The following is a 25,840-nucleotide window of genomic DNA, read 5'->3' as shown; positions in this document are numbered from 1 at the left end:
CAATGTCCCCCCCCCCCCCCGGCCCCAGCGCATTCTCACGGTGCAGCTCCTCACCCAGCAGCTTGTGCTCCACCGCACTCCGCAGGGACTGGTGCCAGAGGCAGAGGAGGCCGTTGGGTTTCTCCTGGATCCAGTGCTTGGAGGCATTGCGGAAGGCTGCCCAGTGCACCGCGGTCACTTTTTGGTGGTTCCTGTAGCCCAGCATGTCCAAAATCTGGAGCAGTTCATCCTCAGCCAGCCCGCAGTGTGAGATGCACAGCAAACACAGCGCGTCGGCCACCCAGCCACTCAACCCTGTGCAGCCACAATGGTGGGGAGAGAAGCACAGGAGAGCGTGAGTCAGTGACAGTGGGGACCGCTCCCTCAACCAAGCAATGGCCCAGACTTACAAAGGAGTGAGCAAGTGACCAAAGTCACCCAGGAGGAGGTGCTGAGAGGGGATTTGAGCCCAGCCTACCTTTAGAGCCCATGGCGTTACCCATGGTTCTCTGGGTCACAGCCAACACTGAAACAGGCAAGATCCTCCTACTGAGCACACTGCCCAGTGGTGCCAGTTCTGACGCAGGTACCCGCAGAAGTGTTTCCTTCACACCCACGGGTTCCACCGAAGGGCCCTTCAGCTTCCCTCCTGTCTCTGGTTTTCTTTTTTTTTTTTAATTTATTTATTTATTATGTATACAATATTCTGTCTGTGTGTATGCCTTCAGGCCAGAAGAGGGCACCAGACCTCTTTACAGATGGTTGTGAGCCACCATGTGGTTGTTGGGAATTGAACTCAGGACCTTTGGAAGAGCAGGCAATGCTCTTAACCTCTGAGCCATCTCTCCAGCCCCCTGCAGTTTGCATTTCTATCAAGGAATGGATTTCAAGTTTACCATACCGTTCCCCATCTCCACAGAGGTGAAAGTGAGGTCCCCTAGAAGAGTCACACAGAACCATTCTGTGCAACCCTGTCCCTGGACTGTGCAGTAAAACCTAGGCTTCCTCCTCCAGGGACTGCAGCTTCCCAGCACTGGCCAGCAATCCTGACTGGTCTGGGGAGCTCCACCACAGGTCTAGGAAGAGCCTGGCTGAGTTCAGTCAAGGTCAGGGGAAGCTTCACCAGCTGGGCTTCAGACCCACCTCTACCCAGAGACAGCAGGTGGTATGAGACCCTTCAGTCTAGAGAAGGCAGTGGATCATGGTGCTTCGTTTCTTGCGATCTGGTTCTACTCCAGCTGGCAGATAGAAAACCAGAGACAGGGGCTGGAGAGATGGCTCAGAGGTTAAGAGCATTGCCTGCTCTTCCAAAGGTCCTGAGTTCAATTCCCAGCAACCACATGGTGGCTCACAACCATCTGTAAAGAGGTCTGGTGCCCTCTTCTGGCCTGAAGGCATACACACAGACAGAATATTGTATACATAATAAATAAATAAATTAAAAAAAAAAAAGAAAACCAGAGACAGGAGGGAAGCTGAAGGGCCCTTCGGTGGAACCCGTGGGTGTGAAGGAAACACTTCTGCGGGTACCTGCGTCAGAACTGGCACCACTGGGCAGTGTGCTCAGTAGGAGGATCTTGCCTGTTTCAGTGTTGGCTGTGACCCAGAGAACCATGGGTAACGCCATGGGCTCTAAAGGTAGGCTGGGCTCAAATCCCCTCTCAGCACCTCCTCCTGGGTGACTTTGGTCACTTGCTCACTCCTTTGTAAGTCTGGGCCATTGCTTGGTTGAGGGAGCGGTCCCCACTGTCACTGACTCACGCTCTCCTGTGCTTCTCTCCCCACCATTGTGGCTGCACAGGGTTGAGTGGCTGGGTGGCCGACGCGCTGTGTTTGCTGTGCATCTCACACTGCGGGCTGGCTGAGGATGAACTGCTCCAGATTTTGGACATGCTGGGCTACAGGAACCACCAAAAAGTGACCGCGGTGCACTGGGCAGCCTTCCGCAATGCCTCCAAGCACTGGATCCAGGAGAAACCCAACGGCCTCCTCTGCCTCTGGCACCAGTCCCTGCGGAGTGCGGTGGAGCACAAGCTGCTGGGTGAGGAGCTGCACCGTGAGAATGCGCTGGGGCCGGGGGGGGGGGGGGACATTGACTGGGTAAATATGCAGGACACCAGTTGCATAAAGTAAAGGAGATCTGACTTCAATGACTGAGCCCCCCTAGGGGTTTCCCTCAGGGAGCAGACCGGGTCCCTCTCAGCTCCTTCTAAAAATGATTTTTTTAATTACAAGTGATGACTCTGGAATCTTACAGAACCGATAGATCTTATGCAATGTGCTTAGCTCCTTTAAACTCTGTTTCTCACTTGCAAAATAAGGATAACGGCGATATTTACCCTGAGGGTAATAGGAGCCCGCATAAGCATAGCATCACATCTGTTACCTATATAATCTCCGCGGCAGCTGTTTGAATGACAGTTTTCCAGTTCCTTTGCTGGTTGGGACTGTATGACTGTGTGGCCATGCAACATTTAAGATGATTCTCCTCTGGCATTTCCCAACCTGGATTAGAATTCCAGGCTCCCCAGTCCGAAGGCAGACGTAATGAGCTTTTGTTCTCTGAAGCCCCCCAGGTTAGCAGTTGTCAGTGTAGTGTGTGAGGCTCACTAGGTCTCAGGTGTCTGAGGCTAAGTCTGTCCAGGAGAAGTGTGCTACAGTGTGTAAGCGCAGGCCAGACCTTCCCTCGCATCCCTGTGTAGTTGGAGGAGAGCGGTCCTCTGGTCTCTGTTTTTTAAGTAGCTTCATTTGTCATCGGAGGATTCTTAGTCTTCTCTTCCTCATGAGGCTATTATGTAAAAAGAACGAATGGAATTCGGTGTTATCTGCAACATCCCAGTAACCTCATCCTTTTCACGTGTGCTGGGCATTGGATCCAGAGCCCGTGTGTGTTAAGAACACACTCTACAACGAGCTACACCCCAGCCCAAAATATTGGTAATTTTAGCCTTTGTGTTTAACACTTCCAAGTCTGGACTCAGAATATTATCTGCCCCATTTATTTTCTCTCTCACTTCCTACCTTACTTTCTCAATGTGCCCCCCACAGAGAAGCCTTCACCGTGCAGCGAGGGGGGGAGTCTTCTGTTTCTTCCATGGGTCTCATAAACACCTCATTGTCACCAGAACATATGTGTACACTTTTGACGAAATGCCCCAAACTCTCTCCAAATGTGTGGGTATCTTGGAAACTGTTTCAGTCAAATGCAGAAGGTTTAACAGTGGATTCTTCTTGGCTACGGTTTTTATGACAACGTGGGACTTGGTGTGCCATTTAGTGTGTGTTCCATTCATCTTGTAAGAAAAACTGTTGAAAAAACAAAGAAAAGAAAAATTGACTAGGAAAAAAATGTAAAAACACTTCCAGTATTTTGATTTTTCAAGGCTAGACACCACCAGACCCTGATTAAGCAAAACTCTGGACTTTTGGGAGGTTTGTTTCCGGGTGGCTCAGCCTGTCAGGACTTAGCAGATAGAAAACCAGAGACAGGAGGGAAGCTGAAGGGCCCTTCGGTGGAACCCGTGGGTGTGAAGGAAACACTTCTGCGGGTACCTGCGTCAGAACTGGCACCACTGGGCAGTGTGCTCAGTAGGAGGATCGTTGCCTGTTTCAGTGTTGGCTGTGACCTGGCTCACTTAGCTAGCTGGCCAACTAGGCTGCCCCACAGCTGCCCTTTCTCTTTCTCCCTAGTGCTGTGATTACAGGTGAGCCCTCACATCTGCCTGGTGCTTACAGGGGTTCCGGGGAATCCAAATGCCAGGCCTCCTGTTTGTTCAGCAAGAGTTCCCTACCGGGCCATTTCCCCAGCCCTGTACAAGCTACTCTCCGAGATGCTTTGACTGTTCCTCCCGTAATTATAGCATAGAGTTGTCATATTTTTGCGATCGCATTTTCATACACTAAGAAAGTCGGAACTGTGAGGCTGCACTTGGTTTTGAAATAGGTGTAATCACTCCGGTCAGAGAGAGCAGCACACACATGGCCCAGAACACGGCAAACCACAAGAAGACGCACTTCCACCAGGTCTTGATAAGGTACTTCCAGCGGCAAACCGTCTTCTGGAGAGCGTACCAGGAGCTGCCGTGGCATATGAAGATGAGTGGCTCCTGGGAAGGCCTATGCAGCTTTGTCACCAGCCCCGGGTAAGTCCTGCTAGCTTCAGATGGGGTGTTGACCGCACTTCAGCAACATGGCTTCCCTGTGCAAAGCGTTCATTTCTTCATGTGTGGGACCTGCGTGTGGAATCCACTCTCGTGGTAGGTAGATCCCCCAGTATGTTCTGTTTGATCTGTCCGTCACTACCGCATTCTCCTCCTTCTATTCCGTGTGTGTTCTTCCAGGCATTCCATAGAGACAAAGGCAACAGCTGGACAGGATCGAAGGTGGGCCATGCTGGTGGCTGGCTTCTTGTCCTTGCTTTTCTTGGCTGTCCTTTGTCCTTTCCTTTCCCAACTTCCCTCCTGTGTCCTTATGCATTAATTCAGTTTACTGGCCTCTGTCCCTGTTCTAGCTCTCGACTAAGACACAGCACTAAGCCCTTCTCACTTTCCACGCATTGGGGGAGGGGTAGGATGTGGAGCCAGATAGTTACCATACTCGGGGGACCGTGCTTCATGTGAAACTGCAAGCACACGAGTTGGAGGCACCCCCTCGTCTGGGAGGTAGAGCCAGGGTAGTTGGGGAGAATTGACTCTCACTATGGAAGAGTAAAAGGCTCATAATTATCTGGTGACGGCCAAAGCCGTCAAGAAGTGGATGGGACTGGCTCTCCTACAAGGCTCTGGGGATAGTAAGGGAGGGAGGGGAGAAAGGATGTAAGGGCCAAGGGCAGGGGCATGGGTAGCCAGAACACACCTGTGATGTGGGAGTGTCATATATCAATCTGTTGATTTCATTGGCTGAGCAATAAAAGAAACTGCTTGGCTGGCCCTCAGCTTAGAACATAGATGGGAGGAGTAAACAGAATAGAATTCTGGGCGGAAGAGGAAGTGAGGTCAGACTCTGCTCTGCTCCCGGAGAGACTCGACAGCTCTGCTGGAGCAGAGACGCCATGCTCAGCTCTCCCAGGCAGATGCACGCAATGAAGCAACTCCAATCCCGGATGGATGTAGGCTAGAATCTTCCCGGTAAGCGCACCTTGGGGTGCTTACACACATCATTAGAAATGGGTTAGTCCAGGTGCGAGAATCAGCCTGTAAGGGCTAGAGTTCATGGGCCAAGCAGTTCTTTAAATGAATACAGTTTGTGTGTTGTTATTTCGGGCATGAGCTAGCCAAGCGGCCGGGGTGTTGGGGACGCAGCCCCGCCGCCGCTCCTATTTCAACACACCTGGGCATGATGTAGCCATTGTACTTAAACACTCACTGCACCTGTGGTTATCTGTACAAGATTGGAGCCGGTTGTGGTGGTGTACGCCAGTAGGATTTGCTGAAGGAGGCAGAGGCAGGAGGATCACGAGTTTGAGGCCAGCCTGGGCTACACATTTACCAAAAGCTACGGAGAAACCCTGTCTTGAAAATCAAAAAAAAAAAAAAAAAAAAAAAGATTGGAGCCATCAACATTTCTTCATAAATTTGGGGGGATGGTGGGGTGGTCTCTGTCTTCCCTCAGGCTTTCGGCAGTCAATGGCTGTGGGGGAGGGATGTCATTTTTTTTCAGTGGTATTGTCATTGATAAGGTGCCCATGCTCCTGCCACTTGTGCTTATGCAAGCAACCCTAATTAAACTTTGTGGTATACACACACACACACACACATGCACGCACACACACATGCATGTGCACACACACATACACAGATGCTTGTGTGTCATTGGATAGGGCTCAGTTGGTGATGTGGGATTCCCTTCTGTATGCTGTGAATATGTCTTATTATCATTGGTTAATAAAGAAACTACTTTGGGCCTGTGGCGGGGCAGAATAGAGCTGGGTGACTAAACTGAATGCTGGGAGAAAGAAGGCGGAGTTAGTGAAAAGCCATGTAGCCGCTGCAGGAGACAGATGCCTTTAGAACCTTGCCAGTAGGCCATGACCTTATGGTGATGCACAGATTAATAGAGATAGGTTAATTCAAGATATAAGAATTAGCCAATAAGAAACCTGAGCTAATAGGCCAAGAAGTGTTGTAATTAATATGGTTCAGTGTGATTATTTCAGGTCTGGGTGGCCAGGAAACAAACGAACAGCCTCCACCAACAAATTGGTAGTGTTTGCCCAGCTAGGACTCCTGTCATACACAGAATCTGGTGTTTGGCTACTTAAACTGGGCATGGTGGCACATATATGTAATCCCAGCATTTGGGAGATGGAGGCAGGAAGTTCAGAAGTTCAGTGCCCTTCTTGGTATGGAATACTTGAGATCCTGCTGGGGTTGGGTTATGGCTAGGCTGGTGAAAGATGGGAAGTAAAGAATGGCTCCCTCAAGGATGAGTTCTAAAACGATCATGTGTGTCACAAGCATCACAGATTTCATATCGAAAATCCACAACCCGAGTTTGTGGACCAGACTGCACCTCGTCCACTACTGGGATGTGCTGCTGGAAGCCGGCTGTGACGTGTCTGAGGCTTTCCTGCTCTCTGTTGCCAAGATAGAAGCAGAACAGTACCAGAGAGTAAAGAAGCGGCCTATGCTCTCAGGTACGTTAGCAATGGTGCGTCTGACCCGCGCCCTCAGGTACGCTAGCCACAGTGCAGCTGACCCACGCCCTCAGGTACGCTAGCCACAGTGCAGCTGACCCACGCCCTCAGGTACGCTAGCCACAGTGCAGCTGACCCACGCTCTCAGGTACGCTAGCAATGGTGCTTCTGACTCACGCTCTCAGGTACGCTAGCCACAGTGCAGCTGACCCATGCTCTCAGGTACGCTAGCCACAGTGCAGCTGACCCATGCTCTCAGGTACGCTAGCAATGGTGCTTCTGACCCACGCTCTCAGGTACGCTAGCCACAGTGCAGCTGACCCACGCCCTCAGGTACGCTAGCCACAGTGCAGCTGACCCACGCCCTCAGGTACGCCAGCCACAGTGCAGTGGATCTATGCTCTCAGGTGCAGCTGACCCACGCTCTCAGGCACACCAGCAACACGGCTATTGGGTCCATCAATACTGGACCCTCACCGAAATTCCTATCTGATATCCGGCTGTTGCCCAAGTCAGGAAGATCCTGCAGCTTTGGTTCTGCAGGACCAGCCCCTCCACTCACTCGGGCAGGTCACAGTGGGGTAGATGTTGGGGTGCACAAACTCAAAGCCCTGGATGTGGGTCTGGGTGGTAGGTGATTTGATCAGTCTTGGCTGCTGGGACCGCCCCCTCAGGCAAGGGGCGGAGCCAGCTGGTCTACACCTATGCCATCAGGGCCAGCCTTCCACCTCCCATGCCCGTGCCTACAGATAGGGCCTTCTCTCCTGAGTGTGGGGCCAGCTCTCCTGTGAGGGACAGGGCCAGTTCTCACTACCTGTGAGTTTATGGGGGCCGATTACATTCTGACTACCACAGAGCTGTGTGATTGTTTAGGTTTTCACGTTTATGCAAGGTTGTACAATCCATTGTAGACATTTATGGCATCATTTAAAGTATTTGCCAATATTCGTAATAAAATCTGCTGGTGTCTTGAAGCCAGATAGGCTGGTATGTGTCTACGATCCCAGCAGTTTGGAGGCAAAGGTAGGGAACTGTGACTTCAAAGCTCCCCTGGGCTACTGAGTGAGATGTTGTCTCCAAAAGCCCAAAAGAACTTGTCACAAACAAAAACAAATCAGTCCCCACCCCCCAAAAAGTCGCGAGAGACGCAGCTGTGGAGGCCTGACTGGGCACAGGGGGTTTGTTCCTTCCCAGGGCGCTTCAGGCCTATTTGCCTTTCTCCCTTTCCTAGTCCTGGAATGCAACCTCTCCCAGGTGACTGTGGCCGACAAGTGCAGGATGATACTCTTCATCGGGAGCTTCCTGAAGCTCATGGGCAAGGTCAGTGAGGCAGAGAAGCTGTTCCTGAGCGTGGAGGACATGCTACTGCAGGTAGAGTGAGCATTAGCTCGCTGGGGCTTCATCCCTTTGGTGGGCTTTCCAGAACCATCCAGCTTTGTTCCTTTATAACTTTGTAACGCACTGTCCACGTAGGGGAGAGTCCGTGGGTTTGTTCACCAAGGAGGAGGCTACAGTTTCCACCCATACCTCAGCTGTGCATCCCTAACCCCAAGCTCCACTAAACAGGACTCCTTCGAGAATGCCACCCGGGAGGAAACGGAATTCACAGTGGCCTGAGACTTGTCGCTTTCCCGGAGACATGGGGGGAAGTCTGATTGTTTCTGGATTTTGTTTATTCTGAACCATGAACTTTTGGCTTTACTGAATGTAATGAAAGAGGCACTCATAACGTCCCCTGTAAAGGACTGATAACAGATGCCCCTGGTCTGGCAAGTGAGTGTCTGTGATAGCCTCTCATGGCAAGGGCACAGGAGGGACTGCAGGACGAGGCAAGTTTTCAGAACGAAGTGGGGAGGCTGCACACACTGGGGCCCGTCTGAGAAGCTTCAGGGAGGAAGATAAAAAGTTAGAAGAGGAGGTTCAGGTCAAGCTCGATCTAGGGTAGGCGTGTGTATGTGGGCAGGAAATGAACCCAGCAGAGGGACAGGTTGTACAGCAGCCTCGGAGGAGGCTGTAGTTTGGGACAGACGTGCAGACTGAAGCCAGAGGCAGGTCCTGCAGAAGGAGCTTAGCGTCATCTGCCTTCAGGGGGAGCCTGAGAGAGGGAGATGAGTGAAACCACGGTTAATTTGAAATTTGAAAGAAGAGGCTGCGGCCGGTGAGATGGCTCAGTGGGTAAAGGCTCTTGCAGCCAAGCCTGATGACCTGAGTTCAATCCCCGGGACTCTCATATGGAAGGGAGAACTGTCTCCTGCAAGGCAAGCGGCCCTCTGACCACCCATGTACGTCTTGGTGCAGACACGTGCATGCATTGTTATGTGCGCACATACACGCAAATATAATACAATTTTTTTCGGTTTTTTTTTTTTTTGAGACAAGGTCTCTCTCTGTAGTCCTAGCTGTCTCAGAAGTCACCATATAGACCAGGCCAGCCTTGGATTCACAGAGATGCGCCTGCCTCTGCCTCCCAAGTGATGGGAGTAAAGGCATGTGCCTCTATGCCCGACAATAAGATTACCTTTTAAACGGAGGGGCTGGAGAGATGGCTCAGTAGATAAGAGCGCTCACTGCTCTTTCAGAGGACTGGGGTTTGGTTCCCAGCACCCATGTCTTGTGGCTCTAGTTCCATGGGCACCAGTGCGTATATGTCGTATTTCACACAGATGAGTCACATAAACATAAGTAAATAGAACAGTCCTTAAACAAAGGAAGAGGGAAATGATGAACAGCATGGCTGTGACGTCGCAGGAGCTGCCCCGCCTCTGCCGGAGTAACCGGTGCCTGTGTGGAAGCGGGTTACATCCCAGGCTTCCTGTAAGTTGATGCCACTGACCACCCCAGCCGGGTATGGGGTCCTGTGGGTTTCTCGAAGAGTGGTAAGGATTCGGCAGTGACAAACAGGAACAAACACAGAGGCAGTTTGAACCTGAGTGCATTTTGCAGCGCTCAAACAAGGGGTTTTATACAAGAACAGGTATTACAATTCTTAAAAGATGTGTTCAATGAAGCAGTTACAAAGAACCAATTAACATAACCACCTGGCACAAGAAGGCACAAAAGCAATCAGGTATTACATTTCCTGGACAGTGGGTTCAAAGAATCAATCACAAACAGGACAAATAACATCATAATCACTAAACAGAACAAGATACAAAATATCACTTATAGTTAATGGATGACTCCAAGGTCCAGATCAAGTTAATAAATTTCCATGCATATTCCTTATCTAACATCCAGCTTTTGTCTTATTAAAAATCTTCCAAGTTCAATTTAAAGCTATACGTAAGCAATGCTTTCTACACCACAAGGTCAAAGCCAACCTCATCTACCCACACACAGCCCTACAAATCCGTATATTGTTGGGAGAATATTTTATCAAGGTATTATTTTGTAATTATGTAAATGATTATGAAGCAAAGCGTTGAATCTCTTAGAAAAGAGGTCAGTTCAAGGGGGTGGCTTTTTCTCAGCCCAGGCTATCAGGAACATCTCGTAAATATTAAGAGGAAACAGAAGCAGACAGACTGCCAGGAGAACTACGGCTCAATAATTTCTCTCCGGCTAGAGAGTTCCACAACGGGTTCCAGGAGACCTCCTCCTTTGGAGTCTAGCGCCTCAGTCTGTGGAACCTGGCACACAGAATCCACTGGGGTTCATTTGGCAGTGGGGTGCATTCCCAAGCTGGGTGCAGCGTTCACGGAGATGATGAACAGTTTCCAGGAGGGGAAGATTTTACCCGTGTTTTAGTCCAACTTCTTGACACACACACACACACACACACACACACACACACACACACACACACACACTATACTTAGGGTTATCTATATATACATATATAGGGTTATGTATAAATATATATATTGGGCAATGTATATAATGCACACACATATATACTTAGGGTTATGTATATGTACACACATATAGGGTTATGTATAAATGTGCGGCTTAAGTATTTGAAGTTTCAGTTAGTGAAATAAATATGCTAGGCCTATTGGAAATCAGACAACACATTCAAGAGGCCGTGAAAACAAAGCAATTTTACATATATAATTCTAGGGAGAGGGACACGGCATAGGACAATGACACAAGTGGCTGGAGTGATGATTTGGGACACGACAGCAGTTTTGAAAGTCTCCCGGTCCCCAGAAATGTCTGTCTTCTCTCCCTTCCCACATTCATCTCCTTGGAGGAGGACACACAGACAGGCTTATCTAACGAACCATCTGGGGCTTGCCTCCTTTTCTGGCCGTGGACTCAGTCAGGTAGTGAGGACATCTGTAACTCCAAGCTTTAGAGTTCTGAGACAAGACGGGGAGAGGGGTCAATGAGGAGAGGGATTTAGGCAGGCCTCCCTCTTCTCTGTGATTCTGATGAGGTCTAAGCCCATCTGAAACCTAGAATGGGCCATGACAACTTCTTCCTTATAGACAGTAAGCAGAATTTACGGTAAAAGGTGTCAGGCAGGAAGTACCAGCTCTCTGGTCCCACTGAATCCAAGCGGCATTCCCAGCCGCTCATTTGCATGCGGGGCCACCCTTCTGGGAGCCCGGGACACACATAAGGCGTTGTTGTGTCGCCACTAAGTAATCATCGCTGAAAACGTCCCAGATGGATTCTCAGTTTCACCCGTCTCCCAGTAAAGATTTCAACATGGCGGTTTGTCCCCTGAGGAGTGACGGCCGGGGGCTGCAGTCACTGTCCGCAGCCTGTTTTCAGGAGCGTTTGTCGCTTTGCACAGAACCCATCCTTTGTCGTTTTGCACAGAACCCATCCACGATAGAAATGCTCCTCAAAGCTCAGAACGCCGTGGGAGAATTGTACCTTGAAATCGGGATGACTCAGAAAGGGCTTTCTTATTTTCTGAAAGCCTGGTCAAATCTGCTGCGGTTTACGCTCAGTGACTTAAAAAGCAGCCAGGAACTGATGAAGCAGAAAGGTAGGCGGCACCTTCAGAGGCCACTCCACTCTTGAAATTCAGAGAGCAACCCCAGGGGCCTTCTCTCACTGGGAACACACTTCCCATTGCCAACCATGGTGCATCTCTTTAACCCCAGCACTTAGGGAGGTCAAGGCAGAACCCATGTGGAAAGGTGAACGTGGTGGTGGCACATGCTTGTCACCCCATTGCTGAGGAAGCAGAGGCAGGTGAATCCCTGAAGGCTCTCTGGCCAGCTGGCCTCACCTGCTCGTGAGTCCCAGGCCACGGAGAGACCCTGTCACAGAAAACAAACCAAAAAGTTGTGGGTGGCACCAGAGGAATGAAACTTAGAGCTATCCTCTGGCTTCTCGTGCTCTGTGTGTGTGTGCGTGTGTGCACGCACGCCCTCGTGCACCTGTGTCACCTCCCCACACACAGCACAACAGCCTCAAGATCCAATCTTCAGGCTCAAGCTACTGTCTTTGCTCCTTGGCCATGTGACTGCCCCACGTATCCCGTTGCTTCGTGTCGGAACTAGCCCTATTCAGTGTAGGTCAGGGGTCGGTTTGTCCAGAAAAACCGTGGTTCTTGGCATGATGAAGGAATGATATCACACGCTGGGCCTGTTGATACTTTGACTCTTCCGTAGCTAAAACTTTAACTATATTCTTTTATCGCCTGTAGTCAAAGTGATGAATAACCTGGCAAAATCAGCATCTGAGGAATTCTTAAAAGAAAACCACATTTTGGAATACGCTACCGAAATCTCCAAGTTCGTGACTGAAAGTCCCCGCGAACAAGCTACCATGAAATATACTGAAGGTGTCCTCATGTAAGTATGATTTTTTCTTATTTTTTCTTGCTTTATGCATTAGTTCCTATTCTTTTTATTAATATGCACAGGGGCTAGGCATGCGGCTCAGTTGGTAGAGTGCTTCCCTTGCATGCATGAAGTCCGTGTTCGATTCCCAGAAGAGCTTTAAATTGGGCACAATGATGCATGTCTGTAATCTTTGCCCTTGGGAGGCAGAGACAAGCAGACGAGAATTCAAGGTTGTCCTCAGCTTTATAGAAAGTTCAGAGCCAGTCTAGGCTAACATGAGACCCTCCCTCAACATATGTATTTATATTTGACCTGTACCTGTTGCCGTATCTTCCACCTAACTCACCTGGTTGAATGTTGGGCATTGGCATGTTCGTCTTACAGCATAGGAGGTCTCAGTCATGGATGGTCTGGGACCCTTCTCAAGGCACTTTTGGCAATATCTGGACACCTTTTTGGTTAACATGACCGGCAGAAGGATTTTTATTGCCATCTAGAAGTAGAGGCCAGGGGCGCAGCCTACAATGTGTAAGGCAGGCCCACAACAAGAAATTACCCTCCCCGAATGTCTATGGTATAACAAGTCTTTCTCTGTCCCACCAGCTCCCAAATAATGACGTGGAGACTTATTGATTATGAAAGCTTGGCCTATATAGCTTAGGCTTGTTCCTAACCAGTTCTTAAAACTTAAATTAACCATTCATATTAATCTATGTTCTGCCACATGACTTGTGGCTGTTACCTCTCCTCCTGCACATCCTGCTTGCTCTGCATCTCCTGGCATCTCCACCTTTCTCTTCCCAGAGTCCTCTCTGTCCCTGGAAGTCCTGCCTATATCTCCTGCCTAACTAATGGCCGGTCAGCCATTAGCTGTGATTATACCAATCCAGCAATACATCTTCACACGGTGTACAAATATCCCACAGCACTATAGTGCTGAGGCTGAGAAGCGTTTTCTTTTTTGGAATTTTGTTTTTTGAGTCAAGATTTTGCCAGATAACCCAGGCTGGCCTGCAATTAATTCACTATGTAACCTAGGCTGGCCTTGAACTCAAGATCCTCTTGCCTCAGCCTCTCAAATACTGGGACTACAGGCATGACCCAGGTATTTCTGAGGACAGGCAGATGCAGCTCGGGGCTAGAGCGCGTACTAGCACGTACAAGGTTTTGGGTTTATTCCGTAGCACTGCCCCTCCTGAAGCTACAGGGGTGAGTGTGCGTGTGTACACACACGCGCGTACATACACATATGCACATGCACACGCACACACATCACTTCTGAGGGCTTTTGAGGTTCTTGATTCCCCTCCTGATGTACATCTCTTTCTGGACAGATATCTCTATACATGAAAGGATTTTATGAGAAATGTTGCTGGCCCGGGAACGTGGGCCATTTACTGTAAACATTCTCCATGCCTGGCAAACCTGGTAAGGCCTGTGTCTCTTTCTCAGGTTGGCTATAGGAAACGTGCCTCTTGCGAAACTGAAGCTTCAAGAGTGCTTAAACATCAGAAGACGTCTGTTTGGCGATAAAAACATACTAGTTGGAGAAATTATGGAATTTTTAGCGGATCTGCTGTTTTTTGTCCTGGGAGATAAGGAAAAGTGAGTTTCTAGGAACTGCTTCAAGGACTGTGTCCTCCTCCCATTCCCCCAGGGTCTGGCGTGTGCCCTGACCTCTCTGGGGCATCCTGCCTCTTTGTCTCTAGTGGGGAATGTGCCCTCCCTGAGGGCTATGCCCTGCTGTGTGTCAGGGCACCTGCCACAAGGCATTCTGGAAACTCTAGGCTCGCAGAGTGGCGGCCTCGGCAGCAGGGAGGACACAGGGGCCCAGTGTGCTCACCATGAGTGTTCCCCAGTGTCCCCGACAGGGCTTGTGAGTGGGTGTGCTTCCCTAGAGCTTCTGCGCAGGTCTAGGCCCTGGCTGCTATCTGCGAGACCCTATCCCACTGTTCTGTGGGTCTGTGCGTTCAAGGCCGAGCCAACCATGCCTTGGGTCATGCTCGCCTGCTATCCCCAACTCCAGCCGCCTTTGAGATGTGGCTCCATCCTCAGTTCCACACATACCGAGGTGTAGAAGAGGGTAGTGGAGATCCTTACGGGACCCTGATGTGAGCATGTATGGATCTCACTGTTTTTTCCTGGCAGCGGGCTGGTGTAGGAAGAGTTTCTCTGCGAAGCCTGAGAGTCAACTGCAGACATCCTGGGCCCCAGCCTTGCCCTTTCGTAGCAGAGCTAGCGTTCTGAATATCCAGGGACGCTCTGTTCAGTTGTGAAGTCACCTCTCTCCTCCCCTCCTTGTGTCCTGGCGTCCTTTCCCACCTCAGTCTTTGGCTTTCTCTAAGACCATTTCCCCTCCTCTCTCATCAGTGGATGAGTGCCTACTGGTTACTGAGCACAAACGAGGGCTTGGCTGCCCTAGGTACGGTTGAGGGGAAGGTTTTATTGCAGACATGAGGGAGAGAACAGCCTCAGGCACCTGGGAGGGCCCAGCCTGAACATGGCCAGCAGACTGAACCAGGCCAAGAGAGGAGAGAGGGCAAGATGGGGCACCAGGAGCTAAAAACGAGGGACCAAGAGGGCACATAGCCAAAATGGCTGAGGAGATATAGGGAAGAGGAGCTGGGAAGGGAAGCTCAGGAGCTGGAGAGGTTTAGGGCAGGGGCCGGGGTGAGATGCTGAGGAGCCAGGACTCTGTAACATGTACTTGCAATGCTGGGATATGTCAGGAGAATCTGGCAGCCATCGCCCGCTTTGGTATGTTACTGGGCAGCTCAGCTAGCCTTTTGTCCTGGGTTTCTCTGAGGCCTAACAGTAATCTATAGTACCTGGGTATAAACCAGCCTCTGCCCTTTCTAGCTGACATTTAAATGGGAAGATGAATCCACATAAGGGAGGGACCCAGGGGTGAGGTGTGGGCTGTGTCTCCCAGCTAGACTCAGACGTCATCTCTGTTGCCGAGTAACTGTGCAGTTGGACAGGTGTTCACTGTCTGGGGATCTCATCCACTTGCCGTTTGGTGAGGTAAGCAGAGGAATATCTCAGAGGGCTTGACGCTGGTCTAACTGCCTCCCTGTCTCGCTGCTTCACTGCGGTCATTGTGATCCGACCAGCTTCTTGGAGGTTTTCCAACATCACAGCCTAAAAGCCCTGGGCTAGGGATGTAGCTCATGTCCAAGGGGGTGGCGGATGAGCATGTGCACGGCCATCTTCCTATCGCCGTGACTGAGGGAATGTATGAAAGAGTCTTCAGTTGGGCTTGGGGTTCCAGAGGGGGGAGACCATGAGCAAAAGCGTGGCAGCGGGAAGAGTTGGCGGCTCACATCTCCACCCAAGAGTAGGAGAATGGCTCCAGCCTTTGAAACCTCAAAGCCCTCCCTCAGTGATGCACCTCGTCCCAGAAGGCCACACCTCCTAATCCTTCTCACACAGTTCCACTGACTGGGGACCAAGTGTTCAAACATAGGAACCTATGGGGGCCGTTCTCATTCAAACCACCACAGAGGTCCTCGCTTTGATACCCAGCACTGCAATGATGATGATGATGATGATGATGAGGAGGAGGAGGAGGCTAAGTTGGGAGAATGCCTGCCTAACGTACACTAAGGTTTTCCTTCATCCCCTAGCAGATCTCTGCTCTGTGGAATGGTACATGGCCTACAATCCCAGAGCCTAGGAGGGGAAGCAGGTGTTCAAGATCATCCTTGGCTATATATGAAGTGTTGATGTTGTCCTGAGACTCTGTCTAAAAAAAAAAAAAAAAAAAGAAAGAAAGAAAGAAAGAAAAAGGCCCACACTGTTACATGCGTGGCTCCGGCTTCTTTTCCCACTCTCTCAACTAACTGTGAGAGGCTGACGGTCACTTCCACTCTTCCCTGCTCCCCCAAACTCAGGCCAGCATTTGGAGAATGTTTGTTGAATGAATACGTGTCTTGTTTGTTCAGTGTAAAACTTTACCTGGATTTCTGTTTTCTAGATCACAAAGGAAGCAAGTAACCGAATACTATAAACAAGTCATAAAAATCAAGGAGAGCTCAGACACCGTAGCCACCTGCAAGCTCGTCAGGAAGCAGCTGAGCTTAAGCCTCAGCGACACCTTGTGTAAACTGGGTAATTGCTCCCATCTGTTCAGGAAGTGGCAGCGTTTCCCCAAGTCGTCCGCATGATTGCTTGTCTTAAAAATGGCTTCATTGAGGCAATCTCTGCTCTATATACTTGCTTTTTAAAAACAAATTTAAAAATTATATTTATTGTGTGTGTGTGTGCATGTGTGCATGCACATGTGTGCATGCGTGTGTGTGTGTGTGTGTGTATGTGTGTGTGTGCGTGTGACAGCATGCATGTAGAAGTCAGAGGAAAACTTTAAGAATGAGTTCTCCCCTTCCAGCATGTGTCTTCAGAGGACTGAATTCAGGTTGGCAGGCTGGCAGCAAGAGCCTTTACTCACCATTGTAGTTACTTTTCTGTTGCTGCAAAAAGACCAAGGCAACCCACCAAAGAGAGCATTGATCAGAGGCCTGCTTCCAGCCCGTGACCACCGCGGTGGGGAGCACGGCCCCAGTCGGGCAAGCAGGGCACTGGAATTGCATCTAAGAGCTTACATCAGATTCTCAGTTGGAGACAGAGAGAGACTGGACCTGGTGTGGGCTTTGGAAACCTCGGAGCTCACCTCCAGTGACACATCTCCTGATTCTACCAGATTGTTCTAACAACTGGGTGCCAAGCCTTCAAACGTGAGCCTGGGAGATGTTCTTGTTCAAACCAGCGCAGCCACCAAGCCGTCTTACTGGTCAGGCACCTTCAGTTTTTGTTGTTGTCTATTTGCCTTCCATTCACAGATCTTCTAAAACTCTTTTCCAGCCAGGGGTGGTGGTGCACCCTGGTGTCCCAGCATTTTCCAGAAGGGAACAGGAGGACTGAAGTTCACAGTGTGACACAACCGTGAGAGCTTGTCTCGGCAAACTAACAAGCAAGCGAGGCCAGGGCTAGGGTTGTAGTCCTTGCTTCGCCTTCATGAGAATCCAGCTTTTATCTCCAACCCGGCAAAGAGAAAAATGGTTTTCAATGCCATTTTTCATTCTTTGTTTAAAAAAGCAGTAAAAACTGATTGCACCATCTTGATCACTTGCTAAAGAGAAAAAAAAAATCCCCAAATATCTATATAAGCGCAAAAGAATGTTTTCATGGAGAGATTTGTGTGTGTGTGTGTGTGTGTGTGAACACACAGTTTTATGGATAGATTTTGGGTGTGTGTATGCATGTATGAACACACAGTTTCAGTGGATGGATTTTGGGATGTGTGTGTATGTATGTGTGTGTTTGTGTGTGAGCACACAGTTTTATGGATGAATTTAGCGGTGTGTGTGTGTGTGTGTGTCCATGAACAGTTTTTTGTTTATTTTCTGATAAAGCCTTCCAGGCTGAGGTTTGTGAAGTATCTTTTCTAAAACAAAACAAAACAAAACAAAACAAAACAAAAAACTGCAGATGCGAAACATAGAGAAAATATTTGGAAAAGGAGTTGGAATGTCCTGTCTCATCTCTCCACAGTCTGTTCTGGGACAGTCTGGGTCTGCAGCTTATGATGTAAGTAAATGATATCATTTACTCCGAAAGTCAGCATCTGTAATGGCATCAGGTGCAGAGTTTTTGACTCCTGAAATAAGTCTATACAAAATGGCTCAAATTTGCAGCCTCTTTCCTGTAGACGGAAATTTCTGTCCTGCCTGGTCTTGCAGCCGTTCAGTCCCAAAGAAACACACAGAGGCTTATATTAATTATAAACTGTTTGGCTTATTAGCTCAGGCTCATTATTAACTAGATCTTACAACTTAAAGTAACCCATAATTCTTGTCTCTGTTTAGCCATGTGGCTTGGTACCTTTTCTCAGTGAAGTATTCTCATCTTGCTTCCTCTGCGTCTGGCTGGTAACTGTGTCTCTCTGCCTTTTTTCTTCCTAGAATTTTCCTAGTCTGATTGCCCTGCCTATACTTCCTAGCTGGCTAGTGGCCAATCAGCATTTTATTAAACCAATATGAGTGACAAATCTTTACAGTGCACAAGAGCATCATCCCACAGCAATTTTCAGTGTGGTGTAATCCAGTTTCTTTTTCTTTTTTTTTTCCCCAGCAATTAAAGAAATGCTTTTATTAGGGGTGAAGGAGCACATAGCAGGCCCATAGGGGCACATAGCAAAGCAGAGAGGGGGTGGTACTCAGGAAGCCGAAGCTCAGCCTCTTTTTTAAGGCTGGGTGTTTTTAATGTCTCAGAAGAGTCTTCATCCCCCTAATTCGGCTTGAAGAAAGAGAGGCTGCCCCTCCCCCACTCCCATCTGTGTGTCCAGTGGAGGGTACAGTGTACTGACAATTTAGAAGAGAAATGTAATATCATTGGGTCTTTTTTTTTTTTTTTTTTTTTTACAGGATTGTCCAACAGTGTCCTAGGGAGGAATTCTCTGTCCATCTTATATGACTTAATCCTTGCATTTTTTTCTCTAAACTTTTCTACATATTTTATATTCTCTTAATATAAATAAGCTTTACTTACTACTTAACATAGTTCCTTATCGTCTAAAATTAATTATTTTCCTGTTTTTTTTTCTTCCTCAAAACAGTCCCGGACTCAGTCTATAGGTGAGGCTGACCTCGAACTCCCAAAGATCCGCCTGCCTCTACCTCCTGAGTGCTGGGAGTAAAGGCGTGCGCCACCACCGCCCACCCCGTTTGCTGTTGCTGTTATCACTATTACTGTCTGCACCTTTCTCTAACAGAAGGATTGGTTCTCTACCACCATTGCATTTGTCAAACAAGCCCACACAGGAGGGAGGAAATACCTCAGCTAATTCCGATTTCCCTTCTCTCTTTAGAAAAGCAAGTGCAGGGACTGGGGACGTAGCTTACTAGAAGCTCCGGGTCTCATCTCCAACCCTGCATAAACTCAGAGTGCTGGAGCACACTTGTAACCTGAAGTCCAAGGCCACCCTCAGTTCCTTAGTTGAGATCAGCCTGGACTATGTGAGACCCTGCTTAAAAAAATGAAAATGAAAAGCAAGTATAGTTAGTAAAGGGATTTGACTGCTAATTACTTTTATATTCTTTTAAAAAAGATTTTAAAATTGATTTTACGCATAGAAGTGCTCTATTTGCTGTGCAACTTCACGCCAGAAGAGGGCACCAGATCCCACTATAGATGGCTGTGAGCCACCATATGGTTGCTGGGAGTTGAACTCAGGTTCTGGAAGAGCAGCCAGTGCTCTTAACTGCTGAGCCATCTCTCCAGTGCTACTTTTTATATTTCAATTGTTATTTCAATTGTTCAGTTATTATTAATAATTCATTCAACAAATATTTACTGTGCCCTTTACCTGTCAATCTCTGTTTTGGTTGCTGGGGAGACGGCAATGTACAAGACAGATGGGGACCAGCTGTGCCATCAGCAGAGCTCACCTTATTGGAAAAGGCCGTCATATCACTAAGTACACAATTGTTTAACTTAAATTTTGTAGTGCTACTTGGAGACCCCAGCTGACACAATGCTGTATAATATGGAACACCGTAAGCACAGTCAGGAAAGTGTTATTCTGGGAAAACTCAAGTGTGCCAGGGGATCATGGGGGATCATGAGTCCTCTGGCGGATGGGCCAGGCAGGGGATGCACCTCAGGATGTGCTGAGTGTGGCTGGAACAGAAGATGCAGGATGGGAAGTTGCTCAGTAAGGAAGGTCCAGGAGTGGAACCGTGTATCTGAGGCCATGGAACTAAGAAAGTCCCTATGGCTGGTGTGCAGGAGCAATGGGGGAGGAGCATGAGTCTGACAGGTTGTTCCTCTGAAGCCAGGGCAAGGATCTGTGATCTTACTGTCAGAACCACTGGAAGCCAGGGCAGTGAGTGTTAGGACGCGTCATCCCCTGGCAAAGCCTTTACCGAAATCTAACGTAATAGTCCTGAATTACACTTTGGGTCAGAACCACCGCAGAGCTCAAGGGCCCGTTCCCATCACTCTTGCCCCTCTGTGCATTTTTGACTTCTCAGACTGAGAATTCTCAGGGGCAGGGGAGCTGGCATTTATTCTGACAGCGTGCTCGCTGTATTGAGGGGTCACAGATACAGCAGGGACTGCTGGGTGTTTCACACAGTGTGTCCCGGGTTACTCCTTTGAGTTGACGGTGCTGCTCCCAGCTAGCAATACTGAAAGAGACAAATCAAATCATTCTTTCCCCCACTGAAGACAGTCATCTTCAGCTGACCTTCTGGATTCTCTGTTAGTTTGTATATTAACAATGATAATTGCTAGCTCGAGTGTTTGGGCATCTTATTACAATAGGTCAACAAGTTGAATACAAGTTAATCTTCAACAGGGTATGAAAAAGGGGGCTTCCAGTAAGTTTTAATAATTAAGATTTATTTTATAATCACAATTTTTTTTTTTGCATGAGACTGTAACAGTAAGGTTTAAATGTTAAAATGTCGCATCTGTAGGCAGAGGTGGGTCTTTCATCTTCCACCTCCAGATCACTTGCGCAAGGCACTTACTACTAAATTGAATCTCTTTTGTTCATTACTCCTGCACAGCTCCAGCTTCAAGTGTAAGCCTTAGCATAATAAAGCCATAGACCCCAGAGAAGTCAGCAGGCTTGCCAACTGCACCGGAAGTCCCTCTGTGAGCTCTGTTCCCAGCCCTCTCTGGCAGGAACACTTCGATCAATGCTGTAAATTCGCTATTGAGAAACCATTGCAGTGGGAGAAAAGAACCGGAATGAGCCCTTCATTTCCCATTGTGTCAGCCGAGCGCTCTGTACGGAGAGGTTTATTTTGGATGAAGAATGACAGATGAACACAATGCTACCTCCTCCTCACTAGGCTTCTCTTTAAAAGGAAATGTCAGCCACCTCGGTCAGTGGGTGACTCCCAGTAGGGAGAGCCAGTCTCTTTCCTTCATCAAATTTCAGAATTCTCACCTCAGCCAGAACCCTCTGCTGACCAAAGTTGATCCTTTGATCCAAAAGTCAGTAACCCGGACAAACCTTAACTTTTAGTTTTAACTTAGGTAGAAATACCCACTCTTCCCCAAATCTCTAAAGGCTGTGTACCATCTCTCTCCACTTTTAAGAGTGGACCCTTGGATTGGAAGTGGATCTCATCTTTCGGCCTCCAAATTCCAGTTTGGGTTTCTAAGGAGTGAGAGAGAGCAAGCCTGGTTTAGTTCCTGTGCCAGATCCTCTGAGGCCGCCCCCTGATGGCCTGTCTTTTATGGTTGCCTTGCCTGTCATACTTGGGAAAGGTGGGTTGTTTCAGCAACTCACGGGATTGCAGCTTTCTAAAGCATTTGGTCCAGTTTTCACAGGAAACAATTACTTTTGATGCCGAGGCTTATCTGTTACTTGGTACTTAATCAAATGACTCAATTAGAGTTGTGAAGCAGGCTGACTCTGGAGCATGCTAGAGCCCAGCTGTGGGGTACAGAAGTGTGTCTGTGGAGGGGAAGAGCTGCTAGCTGCAGGCATTTAGTATGTCATGGGTGATGGACAGCAGGGCCTTGCAGAGGAAGTAAAGGACCCTGGTAAGGGTCTCCTCCCAGATGGACCATACAGATGGGCCCCTTCCTGGGGATATTACTATTTTTTTTGTGTGTATTTGTTGGCCTGGTGGCAGTGACCAGCACTTGGGAGGCAGAATCTCTTTGAGTTCGAGGCCAGCCTGCTCCACATTTCCAGGGCTACACAGAAAAACCTCTGTCTCAAAAAAGGCAAAAGAAAAAAAACCCTTTGTCTCAAAAGAACCAAAAGAAAAAATATTATTGATGTATTTGTGTGCGTGCGTGTGTGCATGATGAGAATGGAATGCAGGGCCTGGCGCATGCTGGGCAAACACTCTACACAGCTGTTCTCCAGACTCTCCTGAGGGCTCGAGTTGCACTGACTGTCTCTTTAACTTGAGGCTTTGATCTGGTCCCATCTTCCTTTTCCTTCTCTTCCCCCTCTTCCTGTCTCTTCTTCCTCTTCTCATAGCATCAACATGAATTTCTAAAGAGTGGAGGTCAGCCTCTGTCCCTTCTTTCCTGGCCCAATGTCCTCTCCTATTGTTTCTTCATGCAAGACGCAAGTGAAATGCTTTTGACAGGGTGTGTGACGACAGACGCCGCTTTTACAAATGTTCTTCAGTCTCTTGTAAATGTATAAAGATGGTAATTAAAAATTCTAACGTCCCCTTTTCCCTCTGTCTACCCAGCAGGCCAACTGTTGTCAGGTGACTTCTCCCATCATGACTTGATGGAGGCAGTCGGCTATTTGTATAGGTCACTTGATTTAAGGGCAACTCACCTGGGGTCTTCCCACACTTCAGCCCAGGGAATACTGCAGTGAGTTCCTGTTCCATGTCTCAAAAAGAAGCCGACTTTCTGATTGTTTGTGTTAACCCACAGCCGCGTGACACGTTTTGGTCTTTTGCAGCCTTCTAAGGGAAATCCAGAAGTTCCGAGGCAGGAGGTGTTGGCCTCAAGGCACGAGCCAGCTGTACCCTGACGGTGCCAGGAACTGCTCTTTATTCTGGGAAAGCTTGTCTAAATTAAACTTCCGCAGCGCTCAGAGCTCGGACACGGTGAACACCGCCCTGTGTATGAACGGCATAAGTAAGATGCAGAGAACTAACAGCGCAGAGCCGGCACCTCCTCCGGTTTCAGATAAACCCAGATGTCCTCGTGGCAAAGGAAAGAAGACCTTGACTCCAATTCCCAGCACCTCTGCTGGGGAAAAGACCCAACAGAAGGCACAAAATATGCAAAATACTTGGACCACATGGAATAGTCCAAGAAAGCAAACTCCAAGGAGAAAGAAAGAGTGTCCCATGAAGACGTTATTTCCGGGTGAAAAGAATGGCTTAGTCAGACTTTCAAGGCAGAGGGTTTTTTCTGCTAGGTGTGAGAATGGAGAAAGCCTAATGACTGCAATCTACCGCCAACCCCCGCGAGCACCTCTTAGTGCAAACAGCCCCTGGGATTCCATATCTGAGCTTGTATCAGAAAAATGGCTTTTCCACGGCCCACAGAACACCTTCACTCCTCAGAGGCCTGCTTTCCCAAGACGATCTCGAATAGAAGCAAAATGGTTGAAGGCCGCAAATGACACCGACAAAGAATAAAAACCATCTGGGCTCTTTTGTATTTAAGTCTTTCTCGTTTCTCTTGAAGTTCTCTATGTGTGTTTGTGGCACATGTGTGTACACGTTTGTGTGTAGGCCAGAGGTCAATGCCGGTGTCTTCCTCAATCACTTTCCGCCTGATTTTTTGAGACCAGGTCTCACCGAATCTAGAGCTCACAGATTCTACTAGCCTGGCTGGTCAGTGAGCTCCAGGGATCCTACTGTCTCTGCTTTCCCTGTGGAGGTCATAGGAACAGGCTGTCACACCTGGCTTTTTATGGCGGTGTTGAACCTCAAACTCAGGTCCTGGTGTGCGCACAGCAAGCTGTAACTAACTCAGGTCCTGGTGTGCACACAGCAAGTCTAATTAACTCAGGTCCTGGTGTGTGCACAGCAAGCTGTAACTAACTCAGGTCCTGGTGTGCACACAGCAAGCTGTAACTAACTCAGGTCCTGGTGTGCACACAGCAAGCTGTAACTAACTCAGGTCCTGGTGTGCACACAGCAAGCTGTAACTAACTCAGGTCCTGGTGTGCACACAGCAAGCTGTAACTAACTCAGGTCCTGGTGTGCACACAGCAAGCTGTAACTAACTCAGGTCCTGGTGTGCACACAGCAAGCTGTAACTAACTCAGGTCCTGGTGTGCACACAGCAAGCTGTAACTAACTCAGGTCCTGGTGTGCACACAGCAAGCTGTAACTAACTCAGGTCCTGGTGTGCACACAGCAAGCTGTAACTAACTCAGGTCCTGGTGTGCACACAGCAAGCTGTAACTAACTCAGGTCCTGGTGTGCACACAGCAAGCTGTAACTAACTCAGGTCCTGGTGTGCACACAGCAAGCTGTAACTAACTCAGGTCCTGGTGTGCACACAGCAAGCTGTAACTAACTCAGGTCCTGGTGTGCACACAGCAAGCTGTAACTAACTCAGGTCCTGGTGTGCGCACAGCAAGCTGTAACTAACTCAGGTCCTGGTGTGCACACAGCAAGCTGTAACTAACTCAGGTCCTGGTGTGTGCACAGCAAGCTCTTTACAGACTAAGCTACCTCCTTAGCATCTATTTTGGATTCTTTAATCAAACATTTTCTTTTAAACACTTAAGAGTGGTCATTATCCCTGTCTGGGGATTCAGTTTTCTTAGTCCCTTATAACGTTGTGTCTGATTTTAGTTAAAAAGAGCAGGTTCTAAGTGACCCAGATTTCTTTGGGAAGTAGAACAATCTTGACTCCATAGTACTATATTCTAATATATATATTATATATATGCAACCTTACCAATTCTAACTTTATTTTTACATTTCTATGGTTTATCTATTGTGAATTTAAATTTTTTCCATCTAAGCAAAATTGATGACTGTTGTCACCAAAACTTTTTATTGATACAATAAAAAAAAATAGAAATTGAAATGCTCTCAAGTCATAAAGCTTTAAGTATCAGAGCCCTTGGATTTGATACTATATCTATTTGAGCATTTTACTATCCTCCATTTTATCAGCGATTCATCAAACATTAACCTGCAATAGTTAAGGATTACTTTCGAGCGACCCTCATCCCCACCGCCTAGGAAACTCACGGAAGAGGGGACTCAGCTATGTGGCTTTAGGTGAGCAACTTTACTTCTGCGGTGTTTCAATTTCACTATGTATAAAATGAGAGACATGGTGCTTATCTTTGAAGATAGCTGAGAAGACTGCGGAGATAAATTACCCTGGAAGCCTCATTGATGACTTTTTATTATCAGCCAGGAACTAGCTTAAGGGTTATCTTCCTCCATGAACCACCTTACTCTCCCAGCCCACGCTTTAGGAATCCCGATTGTGCCCCACCTACTTCACACATGCCAGCTCGTCCCTCTGGTTTACCTCCTCCTACTCAGTGGTCACCATGGGATTTGGAGTTTGGGAATTCCCAGGGCTCAGTGCGTTTCAGGCAGGTCTCGGGTGGACCACAGTCATTCCTGCAGGAGCCACGTCTGACTCAGGGCACACAGAAATGGTGCCTGGTGGGGCGGCTGCTGTTTATTGGCTTTTAGAGGGAGCTACAAGGCATGGAACAAGTGCAGTTAAGCAGGTGAGCTGAGTAGGCACCAAGCGTGTTGTGAGCGTGGGCAGGAGCCTGAAATCTTGACCAGAGGACATCTTGGAGGTGGGAATCCGGCTTTCCAGAGGCCGTGCACCGAAAAGGGGAATTTGAGTGTGCTTTATACTTGGAATTTTCAGGGGTGGGATCTTGCAGGCGATTTTAGACTTTGTGTGGGACCTCGGCAGGTTTAGATGGGCTTCAGGACGTCTCAGACAGGTACCTGAGATCAGAAGACCTGCAGAAGCCGCTGACACGGAGTGAGGT

The 25,840-nt window shown here is 48.5% G+C and overlaps 1 protein-coding gene across 1 annotated transcript in view; it reads left to right on the top strand.

The window, feature by feature from the left end:
- Window positions 1–23,492, top strand: part of LOC126503720 (tetratricopeptide repeat protein 41-like) — a 55,982-nt gene extending 32,490 nt beyond the window's left edge. The window contains exons 8-16 of the mRNA XM_050145562.1: window positions 3,923–4,121; window positions 6,435–6,613; window positions 7,845–7,984; window positions 11,381–11,552; window positions 12,219–12,366; window positions 13,810–13,962; window positions 16,334–16,467; window positions 22,584–22,713; window positions 22,805–23,492. Of these exons, the coding sequence (XP_050001519.1) occupies window positions 3,923–4,121; window positions 6,435–6,613; window positions 7,845–7,984; window positions 11,381–11,552; window positions 12,219–12,366; window positions 13,810–13,962; window positions 16,334–16,467; window positions 22,584–22,713; window positions 22,805–23,492 (1,943 nt within the window). The remainder of the gene's footprint in view (window positions 1–3,922; window positions 4,122–6,434; window positions 6,614–7,844; window positions 7,985–11,380; window positions 11,553–12,218; window positions 12,367–13,809; window positions 13,963–16,333; window positions 16,468–22,583; window positions 22,714–22,804) is intronic.
- Window positions 23,493–25,840: the final 2,348 nt, after the last annotated feature.

The sequence above is a fragment of the Alexandromys fortis genome, unplaced genomic scaffold (genome assembly GCF_014885135.2).
Source record: "Alexandromys fortis isolate MF-2015 unplaced genomic scaffold, M_Fortis_MF-2015_v1.1 scaffold_50, whole genome shotgun sequence".
In the NCBI taxonomy this organism is placed as follows: domain Eukaryota; kingdom Metazoa; phylum Chordata; class Mammalia; order Rodentia; family Cricetidae; genus Alexandromys; species Alexandromys fortis.
This window is presented reverse-complemented; position numbering and strand designations above follow the sequence as displayed.